The sequence below is a fragment of the Neophocaena asiaeorientalis genome, unplaced genomic scaffold (assembly GCF_003031525.2).
Source record: "Neophocaena asiaeorientalis asiaeorientalis breed wild unplaced genomic scaffold, Neophocaena_asiaeorientalis_V1.1 scaffold444, whole genome shotgun sequence".
Lineage (NCBI taxonomy): Eukaryota > Metazoa > Chordata > Mammalia > Artiodactyla > Phocoenidae > Neophocaena > Neophocaena asiaeorientalis.
The window spans coordinates 64,870-80,369 of NW_020172466.1; the positions used below are offsets into that span (position 1 = coordinate 64,870).

A 15,500-nucleotide genomic window follows, 5' to 3' on the forward strand; every position below is an offset into this window, starting at 1 on the left:
ATTTATGAGTCCTAAATCAAAGTGTTGATCCTAAACAAAATTCTGAGTTAAGAATATGTATGTCTTCAGCAAACCTTCCATCTTTTCCTTCTAACCCCAACCCAGAGAGTTCCATTATCCAAATTATGCCTGCTGCTCTACTCCTGAGTTTGTAGTTACCAAACTTCCCGTGCCTTAATCTGTATTTGGGCATTTTATTTTCTAAATAAAAACTGTATATATTTAAAGTATACAATATATTGATTTGGTATACATATACATAGTGAAATGATTACTACAGTCAAGCTGATTAACATATCACCTCTTCACATACCATTTGTGTGTGTGGGTGTGTGTGGTGATAGCACCTGAAATCTACGCTTAGCAATTTCCCAATATTCAATACAGTATTATTAACTATTGTCATCATGCTGTACATTAATTTTAGAGCTAGAACTAGGCCAGTGGTTTGCAGGTTTGTTTTGTTTTGTTTTTAGCTGCCAACTCTTTTCTTCAAACAAGATTCTGTGAGAAAGCCTAACATATAAAACACGTACTACTGCCTTGGTTAAAAGGGTGCTATCATCTATGAGACAGCTCCTAGGAGAAAAACTGAGGCTCTTTGTAACACAGTTTGAAAATGTTGATTTAGACTTTCCTCCTTATATTACAGTTGGGAAAATAAGGTCATGCTTACAATGCCTCTTACACTGATATAAGAGAGTCTAGAGGGCGTTTCCTCCTAGGTGACATGCATGTTTTTCCTTAAACTTCATGAGTAGAATGCCTCTGTCTTATTTTATTTTATCTTAAATTATATTTTCTCTTTTATCTTCTATACTCTCCATCCCTCCCCACAAGACTTCTACTATAATGGATTTGATACATATCCTTGAATACATATTTATCATTGTTTTCTGTAATTTTTAAAATTCAACAAATACTTATTGAGCATTTACTACAGGCCAGACCCTTGACATACAGTGTTGAACAAAATAGATATAAGGTTCTCCTTCTCTGCAGGTGCTTAACTGTTAAGAGGTCAAATAGTCCATAAGCAGCAGCACATATTTTCATACATCCATCCAATAAGGAAACAAGTCCGAAAGGATATAGTTGATTACTTATACAGACGGCATAAGCAAGATCAGCATGGTATCAGCTCCCCATGTCCCTTTGCCCCACAGGACAACATTGAACTACAGGAGCCAGATGACAGGTGACACAAGTAGTGAGGCACTCTTGCTGAAGAGCCAACTATAGACTGCAGCTAAGCTGTTTAACAGCCTGCCTCTATACCCAGGGGAAGGGAGGTGGAAAATCCTATGCCTCATTGAAACATCATGGCATCCTCCTGCAAGATAAGGAGCCTCCAAGGTCGAAAGACAGATAAGAAACAGCCTTGAGGCAACTCCTCACAAGACTGCCTATCTTCTCATGCTCTAAGAGAATCACAGGATGTTCTGCCAAGACCTAGGGCAGACTGAAGTTGAGCCTTGCTTATGTGGCCTATGTGAATAGTGCACAGTTGCCAGAATGCCATAGTGGAGCCATTTCCCTACATTTACAGCCCATAAATAAAAGTTTCTATCCTGATTGTCTTCACTTAACATGATATAGTAACAGAAAACAATTTATATAATGCTTACTATGTGCCAGGCATTTCTCTAAGAACTTTGCACATAGTAACTCATTATTCCCCATGCCAAAACTCTATGAAATAAGTGCTGTTATCCCCATTTTACAAATGAGGTTACTGAAGCACAAGGAAGTTAAATAACTTGCTTAAGGTCACACATTTAAACTCTGGCAGAACTACGATTTGAGTCCAGGCAGTTTGAATTTGATAGAAGTGATATGGGTACAAAAAAGAGGAAATCCAAGCAGACTTCACAAAACAGGTGGGATGTGATGACATTTGAGGAACATAATAGTTTGCCAGGGTGGAACAGCTGTCTAAGCAGAGTAAACAGAATGAGCAAAGGCATAGTGCTGTGAAAGTATATGATGTGTTTTGAGAACTATATGTGATGTTCTTGGAGCCCCAGAATGCACTGGTGTGGAGTAATAAAAGATAAAACAGAATACCCATCTTAGAGGTAGTTGTAAAAGTCTTTGAATATCATACCATATGCTGTGGACTGAATCGTGCCCCCCCCCCAATTCATATGTTGAAACCCTAACTCCCAGTGTGATGGTATTCAGAGATGGAGCCTTTGGGAGGTAATTAGGTTTAGATGAGGTCACATGTGTGGGGCCCTCATGATGATATTACTGCCCTTATACAAAGAGATACCAGAGCGCTTGCCCTGCTTGCTTTCTATCCCTGCCATGTGAGCACGGTGAAAAGGCAGCCAGAAAGAGAGCTCTCACCAGAAGCCAACCATGCTGGCATGTCTGGCATTCTCAGACTTTCCAGTCTATAGTATTTTGTTATGACAGCCCAAGCAGACTAAGATACCATGAAATTTGGACTTATTTTTATGGGCATTAGAGCTCCTAGACGTTTTAAAGTAAGTGAGTTAAACAAGTAGATGTGTATTTCAGAGCAACTCCAGTTGTTGGTGGAGATTATGGTAAGAGATGAGTGTGAGTTTGGGAGACTGGTGATAGGAAAACCAGTTGATAGACAGTTGCACTAATTCAGGTAAGAGAAGTAAGAGCCTGGACTATGGCAGTGGAGATAGAGAGGAAAGAATGGTTTCAGTAAACATTTTAGAGGTACAGTTGACCCTTAAACAATGCAGGGGTTGGGACGCCTACCCTCCACACAGTCAGAAATCTGCTTCTAACTTTATGGTTGGCCCTCCACATCTGTGTTTCTGCATCCATGGATTCAACCAACTGTAGATGTGTAGTATGTATTTATTGAAAAAAAAAACACATACAAGTGGACCCACACAGTTCAAACCCAGTGTTGTTCAAGGATCCACGGTAGTATCGACAGGATTTAGAAAGTGGTTGAATGTGATATGTAAGGGAGAAACAGGAGTCATATTTCTAGCTTAAGTGACTAGGTGAATGGTGACGGCATTAATCGAGATATGGGGAGGTAAAGTGGTTTATATCTGGATGGTAGTCTTAGAGATTTTTAAATTCATATTTGCTCATCTGAATTTTCTATATTTTTTACAACTACTATTACTTTTGGAATGAGAGTAAACAAAGGTGGTTTCGTTTGTGTTGTAGGGATCAGGTATGGAATGCAAAAGAGAAAGAAGACAAAGTTCTATAAGAAAAATATTAAGTTCGGGTAATATTGAGTTTGAAGTGCCTGTAGAAAATCTTGTTGGATGTGTCCAGCAGGCTGTTAGAAATACAAGTCTCTATGGAATTCAAAGACAGAGAGTAGAGATGTTGATTTTCAGAGTTGGTGTTTGCTCTCTGCAGGGGTTAGAATATAATACCACAGAGTGCTGGCTTTCATCAGGCTTGGAATGAAGTAGAACTGTTTTTAAGTAACATGTGTATGTTTGGAGAGGGGGAGGAGTTGAGGGGGATACTAGGAAACTTGCAGAAATGGGACTAACCAGGGACAGAATAAATGGCCCTTGGGACGGGGTCAACAATCAGAGACATAGTTCTAACAGAGACATTGTAAATTCTAACTCAAGTTCCAGGCTAGGTATTGAAAACTAAGAGACATCGGCTCAATGAAATGAGGTTGGAATTGTGACATGGCTTTAGAAATGCAAACAATGATGACGGGGAAGCCAAAAAGCTGTCCTAGAAACAAGATGGGAAGAATGAGAACCTGCCTACCCCTGAGAAACAGGGATTACTGAGGTACCTGACCTCTTGGGTGCCAGTTGGGGAGAGTGGAAAGGGAATTTTAGGTATCAAAGATATGTAAGCAGATAGCCTGGCTTCCCCATAGGACTATTTGTGGCAGAAATGGGGATGGGTGCAGTGGGGAAGTAGGTCAGTGGATTTCCATTTTCACCCATGGGTGTTTAACAGCACACTATCTCTAAAATCCAAAAATGAATGGGGCTAGGTTTGTTGATATTCTGCCAAATGGCCCATCATTTGTCCTAGGAGTGGGGACAAATCTGCAGATGGCTTGATACTCTTTTTGAGCTGCCATGGATACATAATATTTTGGTGCTCCTACTATAATGGATCTATATTGATAAGGGGACATGTTAATGTGACTAAAAACAAGCCATTAAGCCTCTTTTTATTTTTCATTGTCACCTCCTCACTGGGATATGAGCCTTACTCCATCTTTAAACCTCACTGGGAACGGGGTGAGAGTCAGGGATGGCATAGGAGTCAGTCACCATCTGGCAGACACAACCAAGAGTCACATGTTTTATCACACATATTCATCTCAGAAAGAGCTATCAATCATTCTGAGCAAAGTGTCTGCATGTCGTCTAAGAACTCACTTCTTTCTTTAATGGCATGCTTCTCAAATCCCGATTTCTCTGTTAAGGTTAAAACAGTCATTTTCATTTACTTCTTATGAATAAATAGATTTGGCTGCTTGAAAATGGAGTGGATTCTCTTTCCCATTTAAAATTCTGGAGGATGGACACCTTTTTATGGTAGGCTTTCTGATTATGCTAACCTTACCTGACTGGTTATTTATCAGACTGTGTGTCAGGGAGAAGGATATTTCAGCTGTAATACAATTCCTTATTATCAGCTCCAGGCAGCACAGTAAACCTTCAATTGAATTTCTTATAGTTCTTTCAGTAATATAGATACATTTATAGTTAATATCATAATATTTTTCTATAACGATGGTAGGGGGGATGAATACCTCCCTTAAAAGCTAATCTAATTGTAAGACTTAATATATTTCTGATGATGGAATTTATATATATTTAAAATTTTAAATAATACCAAAATTAGTAGAGTTGAAAATAAAAGTCCCCGAAAATGAGAGAGATAGAGATAGATAGATGCACAGATAGAGATTGAGAAAGACAGAGAGGTAAGAGAGAGGGACAGGGTGTTTGAGATGGGCTTAAGGTCAGGTATTAAATAAGGGTGAAAGATATCTTATACATATTACTTGGTAATAAAATCAGTAATTTTACATTCTGATTATGTCATTTTGAGGAGGTTTAATCAAATATTTTAATTATATGGTCCAGAATCCTTGAACCAGAACTGGCAGAAACTTCTGAACCTATGCAAGCAGATTCACAGGTTGACCATAGAAAACACAAATATTTGAGGGATGGATAAAGGAAGAGGAACTCAGAAGGATATGCAGAGATGGAGAAAACTATAAAACTATCTCCCACTGTAGAAAAGTACAGCAGGATTAGGATGCAGAAGAAATTTTTAGATTCATCAGTTTAGAAGACTTTGGTGATTTTTGGAAGAGACCAGCTTCAGAGGCATGGTAGGGGCCAACACTGGGTTGCAGAAAGCTGAGAAGTGGAAAGGAATTGAGGAAGAGAAGGCAGCAAATATAGATTGTTCTTTGAGAAAGTTTAGCAGTGAAAGGGAGGAGAGAGAGGAGATGGTTTGTTGAAGAGGAGGCTCGGTTTAGAGATTGTTTTTTTTAGGATAGGAGAGACTTAAGAATGCTTTTCAGTTGATGACAAGAATCCGTTCATTACTGTGGCTAAAACTTCCAAAACTATGTTGAATAAGAGTGGTGAGAGTGGGCAACCTTGTCTTGTTCCTGATCTTAGTGGAAATGCTTTCAGTTTTTCACCATTGAGGACGATGTTGGCTGTGGGTTTGTCATATATGACCTTTATTATGTTGAGGAAAGTTCCCTCTATGCCTACTTTCTGCAGGGTTTTTATCATAAATGGGTGTTGAATTTTGTCGAAAGCTTTCTCTGCATCTATTGAGATGATCATATGGTTTTTCTCCTTCAATTTGTTAATACGGTGTATCACGTTGATTGATTTGCATATATTGAAGAATCCTTGCATTCCTGGAATAAACCCCACTTGATCATGGTGTATGATCCTTTTAATGTGCTGTTGGATTCTCTTTGCTAGGATTTTGTTGAGGGTTTTTGCATCTATGTTCATCAGTGATATTGGCCTGTAGTTTTCTACATTTACTCATGTAATGTTTATTGACTGCCTACTACATGTCACTAGACTTAATGAACAAACTGTAAAGAAGTAGTCATGGTATGGGCCCTTAGGGGACTTACAGAAATGGGTGGAGGCATTTTTGGCTACAGAGTGTTATTGACATTTAGTACTCAGGGGCCAGGGATGCTCTAAATACTGCAATAAGAGGGACAGTCCTGAAAAATGAAGAGTTGTTCTGGACAAAATTAGAAAAAGAGAGATTGAAGACATGAGAGTGACCACTCAGCAGTATTCCACCCTGTTGATTACTCCTTCCTTCTTGAAACACTTTTTTCTCTTTAATGACCTCACTCTCTCCTGGTTTTCCTCCCAAATCACTGGACAGTCCTCATCTTCTTTGGTCCCAGATCACTGGCTCTTCTTCTCCTGCCTGAAGTTCTCTAGGTCTGTGAAAAACACCTATGTCTTTTTCTTTCTCTATTCTCTTTCCATCTAGTCCCATGGCTTTAAATACTATTTATCTCTCTAGCCTTGACCTCTCCCGTGAGCTTCAGATTCATATAACCCACCACTTACTTGACATTGCCCACTTGTTTAATAGGCAACTCAAACCTAACATGTCCAAAATAGAACTCTTGTCTTCCCCAAATCTCTTTCTTACTGATCTTCCTCATTTCAGGAGATGGCAACAACATTCACCCAATTGCACAAGCTAAAAACTTAAATCATTCCTTATTTCTCTTTCCTTTATACCTCATATGCAATTCATCAGCAAGTCTTATTGGCTCTACTTTTAAAATATATTCTAAATCCACCTAATTGTCATTATCACCACAACTACCATCATCTTTCAAACCACCATCATCTCTCACCTGGACCATTATGATTCTCTCTTGATTCATCTCCCTCCTTCCACTCTTGATCCCTTGAAAACTTTACACAGTGTCCAGAGAAATCCTTTTTAAAAAGTGATATATCAGGTCACATCACTTCTTTGCCCAGAACCCCCAATGGCTTCCTATTGTACTTTGAACAAAATCCAAAATCTTTATCTTAATCTATGAGGCTCTATGTGATCTGACCTCTACCTACTTTTTCACTTTCATCTAATACCACATTTTCTTCCTTTTTCATTACGTTCTAGCCACCCTGGCCTTCAGTATGTCAAGTTATTTCCTGATTCTTGCGTTCATTCCAGTTGGAATGCTCTTCCCTCAGATAATGATAATTTTACCTCCTATTTCTTGCCTTTTTTAAAAATTAATTTATTTTTGGCTGCGTTGGGTCTTCGTTGCTGCATGTGGGCTTTCTCTAGATGCAGCGAGCGGGGGCTACTCTTTGTTGCAGTGCATGGGCTTCTCATTGCGGTGGCTTCTGTTGTGGAGCACGGGCTCTAGGCGTGTGGGCTTCAGTAGTTGTGGCACACAGGCTCAGTAGTTCTGGTGCGCGGGCTTAGTTGCTCCGTGGCATGTGGGATCTTCCCAGACCAGGGCTCGAACCCATGTCCCCTGCATTAGCAGGCGGATTCTCAACCACTGCACCAACAGGGAAGCCCTCTTTCCTGTTTAATTGCATGAGTTAGTGCATCCAGAACTACATTAAATAATGGTGGTAAATAATGGTATTATTTCTTATTTCTCCCTTCAGTTAGAATGTTTCTAATGTTTCCTCGTCCAGCCCAATATTGAATTTTGGCTTGTGTGTTAGGGAACTATTCATCTATTCTGATTTTATTAAGAGTTCTAAGCAGGAATGGATGATGAATTTGATTAAATGTCTTTTTAAGATTTGTGGAAATCATATGATGTTTTTACTTTTGATCTATTGGTAAATTCAATTTCTTAATATTGAAACATCTTTGCATAAATTCACTTATTCATTTACTCAACAAATATTTATTGAGTACCTATGATGTGCCAGGTACGGTTCTAATATCACTGTACTCACAGAGCATACTTACTAGTGGGAGAGAGAAATGAACAAAATAAATGCATAAATTTTATTGTACATTGGAAGGTGATTAATGCTGTGAAGGGGAAAAAAGCAAGGGGCAGTGATATGGAATACTAGTGTAGGTAGTGGCTGCAACTTTAAATAGCATGATCAGGGAAGACCTCACTGAGAAGGCAATATTTGTTCAAAGACCTGAAGGCATCTCACCTCATCAGGAAGTGAGGCTAGGATGGTGGAAATGTTATGTAAGTGGATATTTAAGTCACCAATACTTAAGACAGCAGTTAATGGTAGAAATATCAGTAGAGAACAAAGAACTATTCTTAGAGAAATTGGGATGGGAGGTCTGACCCAGGAATTGGTAGATGGTTGCAACAAGGAGGGTAATTGGTGGTATAGTGTGAAAGACATGAGGTTTATTTTAAAAAGCTGGAAGGAAGGGGGCAGGCCCGGTGATATAAGGGGATTGAGAGGAAAAAAATATAGGCACAAATTGAGAAGACTATAAGGGAATCTGTCATCAAGGGAGATCCAGATTTCAGTTAAACTAAGAAAAATTGCGGAGAATATTAAAAGAGGCTTATGAAATAGGGGATGTTGTACTGTGTGTTCCAGAAGACCATATGGGAGGGTTACATGAGTTGGTAAGGGGTAGGAAATGGAAACAAAATAGAAGTCCAGATGGTAATTATTAGGTGATAAGGAAGGACTTGGAAATCTGAGGCTCCTGTATTTTGACACATAGAGATAAAAGTATAATGAATTTAGTTCTGGTAGTCTCAAGGCAGATAACGGTGGTGAGGCTGCGTTTGGGGTTGAGTGTGGGAAACAATAGAAGTATGAAGGTCCTGTAGATGAGTGTTCTTACTCCAGAATGAGCTGAGCTTACTCTTGACTCCTGTGAGAGGAGAGGAGTCATGCTCCATGATCTTATGAAACAGACATGGCTATATAGTACTGGAATGTTTCACCATGGTAACTTCATAGAAAATGTATCCATTAATATTAAAAGATATCTGTTGGTTTTGTGTCCTAGTTTTGGAGAACACATACCTCTATATTTTTATTCTCCAGAGGTAAATACTTAAACAATTTCAAAGTAGGGGGTCCATCACCTTTAAATTTTTTCACTTTCCTATAGATTATCATTGTTCCTGAGAGTTTTTATAAAATATTTATTATGGCTGCAATAGAAAAAATATCTCACATGCGTTTCCATAGTAAAACAATGGGAAATTAAATCACTGAAGCAATTCAGAATGGGTCCTACCCAAACTTTTTCTGTTAATCAAAGTTTCCTAATGTTATGTTTCAAATGGAAACTCATATAGTCTTAATTTCTTTGCTAAAAATCAAGTATATTGGAGGTAGTTGCTGTATTTCTGTCAAATGAAAATATTTTTACAATATCTAGAACCTGTAAAGTAAGACTATCTTCCAAAGTGACAGGCCAAATTTTTCTGTATATCTTAAGCTTCACTAAAATTTCAGTAGGTAGCATAGACTGGTCAAGTTATATATATAAGGTATGTATCACTTATTCTTTTGTTCTGGCATTCAGGAAATGACAGTTCAGGAGGAAGCCTAAAATGGTTGATCTCAAATGAACACTTGCTGTTTGGCCTTCTCATTTCAATTTTCAAACAACTTAAAATATGATCAAAGACACTCATCAGAGGACATGAGGAGCCTGTATTAGTCACTTATAGATTTTAAGAACCACCTGGTCATATAAATTTTGCATAAGAACAAGACAATAAAGAGGAAATTTAAAACTCAAAATGACAATCTCACATTAATGACCCCACCCCAAAGGTTTTGGCATATTAAGCCAGCTCTTTTACAACACATAGAGGAGAATAAATGAATGACAATGAAAAATAATTTGTAAGTAATTTGACCTACATTTACCCATTTCTAGGAAAGCCCCAAGGTGAATTCCTATAGAGACTAAAGGAGTAATTTCAACTACTTGCCCGAAGACAGGCTGAACATGGGAAAAAGGGATCTCACAAACTTTAAATTAGTGGACTCTTTTCCTGTTACTTTTTATTCATAAGGCCAGAAGGCAGAAGTGTAAATTGAAGTTAGTGTTGGGTATGGTGGTAGCCAGGCTTTGAGATGGCCCGCAATGATTCTCACCTCCTGATATTCATCCCTTTGTGTAGTCCCGTCTCACATCGAATGGGGCTGACCTGTATAACCAATAGGATATTACAGAAATGAAAGTGTATAATTTCTGAGGCTACATTTTTTAAAAAGGCATGGTTTCTGTCTCACACTTTTGGATCATTCACTCTGGGGAGAAGACAGCTGTTGTGTCGTAAGGACACTCAGGGCCCTAAGTCCTATGGAGAAGTCCATGTGGTGAAGGACAGATGTTGCAGGAAGGGGGACCCCTTCCAGGGCCCGAGAGTGGGCTCTTGTCTAACACTCAGAAATGAATTGTCCAAGGAGACACACGTGCTGACAAAGCAAGAGACTTTATTGGGGAGGGGCACCTGGGTGGTGAGCAGCAGGGCAAGGGAACCCAGGAGAACTGCTCTGCCACATGGCTCTCAGCCTCAGGTTTTATGGTAATGGGGTTAGTTTCCAGCTTGTCTCTCACCAGTCACTCTGACTCAGGGTCCTTCTTGCTGGTGTGCGCATGGCTCAGCCAAGACGGATTCCAGCAAGGAGGATTCTGGGAGGTTGGTAGGACATATGGACTGACGTCTCCTTTTAACCTTTCCCGAATTCTTCGGTTGGTAGTAGCTTGTTAGTTCCGCATTCCTTACCAGGACCTCCTGTTGTAAGATAACTCATGCAAGTGGTTACTGTCGGGCCTGGCCAGGGCGGGTGGTTTTGGTCAGTGGTTCCCCTAACACTGAGCCCTCTTGCCAACAGCCATGTGAGCCACCTTGGATGCAAATTCTCTAGCCCCAGTAAAGCCTTCAGATGTCTGCAGCTCAGCCAGTATTTTAACCACAACCTCATGATAGACCCTAACTAAGCCAGAACTACCTAGCTAAGCCACTCCTGAATTCCTAACCTATGAAAAATGTGTAAGATAATAAAAGTTTATTGTTGTTTTGAGCCATTAAATTAAGGGGGGAGGAAGTATAATTGGTTTTCGTTATACAACAATAGATAACTAATAAGCAATAATATGTGACAGAACCAGAATTCAAGCCCAAGTTTGACTCCAAAGGTTGAGCTCCCAAAAGGTTGAAAGTTTCCCAATAACATTTTTAGCAATTTTCATTAGTTTACCTATTAAAATAATTTTTCTTTGAAATGAATTCAGTTTGCCTCCTATGTAAAAAGAGGAACATCAATCCCTTTGTTTGGTCAGTGACATACTGTATTTACTAATACTGGACAAGTTAGGTCTTGGGTACAGTCAGTTTGAAGTCAATAATAACAATGTCTATTTTCCAGGTATTCAATAAAAGTATTTCTGAAGAAGTCTGATTCATGTTTCAGGAGGAGTTTCTCTGTTGACTCTTCATTGAATCTTCTACCTTATGAGATATTAATGTGTATCATTAGGGAACTTAATTTGTTCCTTCTCCTGTCCCTCCTCTGAAACCATTTTAGTACACAATTTTAATTTCCTCAAGAGGAAAAATTAATGAGTTGTTTCTGAATTACCCTTAACTAGAGTTGCAAACAATTTTAAGAACCACTTTGAAGTTCTACCCAAAAGTTGTATCTAAATTTCACTTGTCATAAATTTTTTTTCCTTACTCAAATGTCATTTCAACCCTGGGGAAATAATTTTTTACCTTGAAAGAGATAAACATTTCAAACTAAAGAAGCAAATATTTGTACTTCTTAGTCCAGGTGAAATGAGTCATCCTGCAACTAAAGAACATCTCAACCTGACTATCAGATCTGAATGTTATTGAAGTAAGAATAGGTCTTTCTTGTCCAGTAGACTGCTCATTTAATTTGAGGTAGAGCCCCTATAACTACCTCTTTGAGAAATGTTCTATTTCTCTCATTCAAAGCATCTCTAATTAAGAAGATATGAATTTTCAAAATATAAATTAGGAGGTAATTCTTTGTTTAATGAAAATATTAACTAAAGGATATATTTAGATAGTAGGACCTGTAGAGCTCTATTTACAAATGTTTGTTTATATACAGTTCAATAAAGTAAAATATAACTCACAGACATGTATTTATTCACATACTTTATATCACAAAAACACCATTGCCTATTTTAAGCTTCTTATAAGGAATTCTAATTTTTGCCACTACTTATTTGATATGTATTTCCTTTATAACCTGTTGCTTTTATGCTTGCTATTCCAACTCTGAACTCACCAGATAGCCAAGATTTCAAGTCTTCTAGCTCATAATTGAGATGAGACAGTTTTAAGTGAAATCTTACTAAATCAATAAATAGTCCCATTTTTGTGTAGGGGTCATATTGTTATTTCTCTTTTGTTCTGTTAACAACTTTTCTGGACCCCTACATTTCTCCAGGAAATGTGTATGGGAGTTTATACCAGGAGACTATGACATGGCATCACCAACCCACACCCAACATGAGAACTAACCACTTTTTATACAAAGTACCCAGTGATATAAAAGTAGTTGAAGGTCCCCAACTCTAGCAGGTGCACTAGTATGCACCTTCAAGCAGTGAATGTACAGGCATGTAACCAAAGTGTTTCTATAATAGTTTTGGAGGCGGTAATAATCACTGCTTCTCAAGATTGTTACGAGGAAAGAGCATAGTCTGGCACATAGTCGGCATTAAATAAGTATTACTTCTCATTCCCCTGTATTTTACTGCACTCTTCAAATTAACTGTTCCTCAAGACAACAGTATTTTTCATTTTCTCTTTCAGATTAAAATTAAACTGCCAAATACGAACACTTCTGAAATTGAACTCAACATTCAGGAAATGACCCTTGACCTCCGTACTCCTAATAAGTGAGTAAAACTTAGAACTAGAATAATGAATATTATAATATTAATGAACCTTTAGTCAATATCCTTTATAAAGGTGTACATAATTATTTTGTATCACTCCTAAAGTCTGAAAAAAAGTGAAAAAGTCAGTCATTCAGATGTTTGATCTAGGTAATATAAACATATATTTGTAAATACCTAGATTTTTTCCTACTTTACATGCATACATTTGGATTAGGTTGATACCACCAAGAAATAGTCCTTGACATTCAGATACAGTTTGCTTATCTGTCAGGAAAAATAGCTAGAGGTGAAAATCTCTTAAGTTGTAAGTCTTGCATGTAGCTTTCTGGTACAGTGATGGCATGAAAGAAGCAATCTTTAAGCATATTGGATACTGTGGGGCTCTAAGGTTAAATTTGATTATATTCATCTAAAAATCAACAAAAAGTCTTATCAATTGCTTAAAACAAACGTTCTAACAGCTAATTTATCACTAGATCCTCAAGTTGCATGAATACATTTAAAAATAATGCAGATGATAATGGAATAATTCAACTAAACATTTGATATTTTCAAAATAGTCTTGTTATTATACAAGTTCAAATCATGTTCCCCGAACACAATGTATACGGTAAAATTCTGATAAAAATGTTTATCTTGAAACCTGGATAAATCAGCCCTGTCTCTCAAAACTAACTCTATAAGGAGGGAATCTATAGAACCTGGCAGGTGCTAGATAAAATGTCTAAATATCTCACTGCTTTGTTCACTTTTCATCTGGATATATAGCAGTGAGCACACTTTGGTTGAGTGCAGTGATTCTTTGTAACTCACAGACATTTCAAACTGGGTGCGGGGAGCAGTCAGCTCCTAGCATTATCAGTACCTACAATTCCTTCCATTATCAGTACCTACAATTGTCCTTTGTCGATTGTAGGGCTTCAAGAAAATAATAAAATTAAATCTCTGGTACAAAAGACTTCTGTGTGTAAACAACCCAACATAACATGCATAGCTTAACCTTGATTTCTACAGTAGATGCATTTAACCCCGAATGATCTACAGATGAATACATATCAAATATTTTCTCATTACTTAATATAATTTCAAAAATGTATTCACTCAAAAAAATGTCTCATATTATAAAAATTACATTCCCTATTCCTACCATTCACTTCAAGGAGTATTGTAATTTTTTTTCCATTACATGTTATACGCGCATTTACTCTTCCACACAAACTTTGCAAGGAAAGTTGGTTAAATGAACAGTCAAATTTTTCATGATATTTGTGCACTTGTTAAAAGCACACACATATCTACACACTATGGAGTTAATTTCCGTTCCCCTAGCAGTTCTCACTGTCTCCATCCATCTTTAGGCAGCTGCTCTGGCTATGCTGTCATTCCAGATATTTATCAGAGCTCACTAAATGAAAGACTCACACAGAGATATTTTTCCACATAGAATGTAGCCTGCACTAGGTCATTTGGATCTTACAGTACTTATACATTAAATGCTCAGTGCATGAAGGTACTGTCTCTTAAGAAAAAGATTCATTAATTAAGATAGAAGACAGAAGATAGAATTAAAGTTTTTATCACTTTTCCTAAACACTTGAACATGATTTGGAGCCATGCTATTACCTGAAATTGTATTATTGGAAATGTGTCTTGTTTTTTTAGTTTATTGATATTCACATCTACTTTCTTTAGTTTCTAACTTTGACACCTGTAACACTATGCTTACCGGCTCCAAGAAAGATAAGAGCGGACATTCTGCTAATGTATCTATAAGGCAAAACAAGTGAATTTATTTTAACTGAATTGACTAGTAATATCAGTCTATTGATAGTCAACTGCATTAAAATTATAAATAAAACAGAATTTTAGCATTGTAGATCGAAAAGAAATAAAACAGTTTGCTGAATTCTTCATTTTTTACAACATTGTTTTGGTATGTAGATTCCCAACATGGAGTAGATAGAAAGGAAGAAAGATAGGGGAAATGGTATAATGTCTCAGAATCTCCTGACTTTATCTTCATATGGGGTTTCATTAGTTTTTAAGATGAATTCTAAGAATATCATAAATGAATTCCTTGAATGTGATAATAAAAACACACTCTGAAGACAAATATGAGTTAATTTTTGTTTGTGTGTTGCTTTAGATTATCTCACCTTTGCGGTGCTCCTTTGATTTATTGCATTGGCCAAAAAGTTATTTCGGGTTTTTCCATATGTCTTCCAAGAAAACTCGAACAAAATTTTTGGCCAACCCAATAGATTGAGAGTTGGCTGATATTCAAAGACGTAAACACCTAAAAAAATGTTTTCTAAATGGAATAGTGAACTGCAGCTCAGTAGCTATTTCTGCACTTTCTTTGAAAATAGTTATGTCTCCAATAGGAAACATTAAAAAAGCCATGTCCTTTTTTTATCCCAGATATGTAAATCAAATAATTTATTAACTACATAAAATAAAAAGTGCATTATGTGAATATGTACAGAACAAGGTTGTCCTTTATTTAAATCTCTTGCAAGAAACATCAACTTGGGGCTTCCCTGGTGGCGCAGTGGTTGAGAGTCCGCCTGCCGATGCAGGGGACACGGGTTCGTGCCCTGGTCCGGGAAGATCCCACGTGCCGC

The 15,500-nt window shown here is 37.6% G+C and overlaps 1 protein-coding gene across 1 annotated transcript in view; it reads left to right on the forward strand.

Annotated features, from left to right (window-relative positions):
• Window positions 1-15,500, forward strand: part of DNAAF6 (dynein axonemal assembly factor 6) — a 33,093-nt gene that overhangs the window by 14,690 nt on the left and 2,903 nt on the right. Inside the window, exon 5 of the mRNA XM_024738138.1 lies at window positions 12,788-12,873. Coding sequence (XP_024593906.1) covers window positions 12,788-12,873 — 86 coding nt within the window. The remainder of the gene's footprint in view (window positions 1-12,787; window positions 12,874-15,500) is intronic.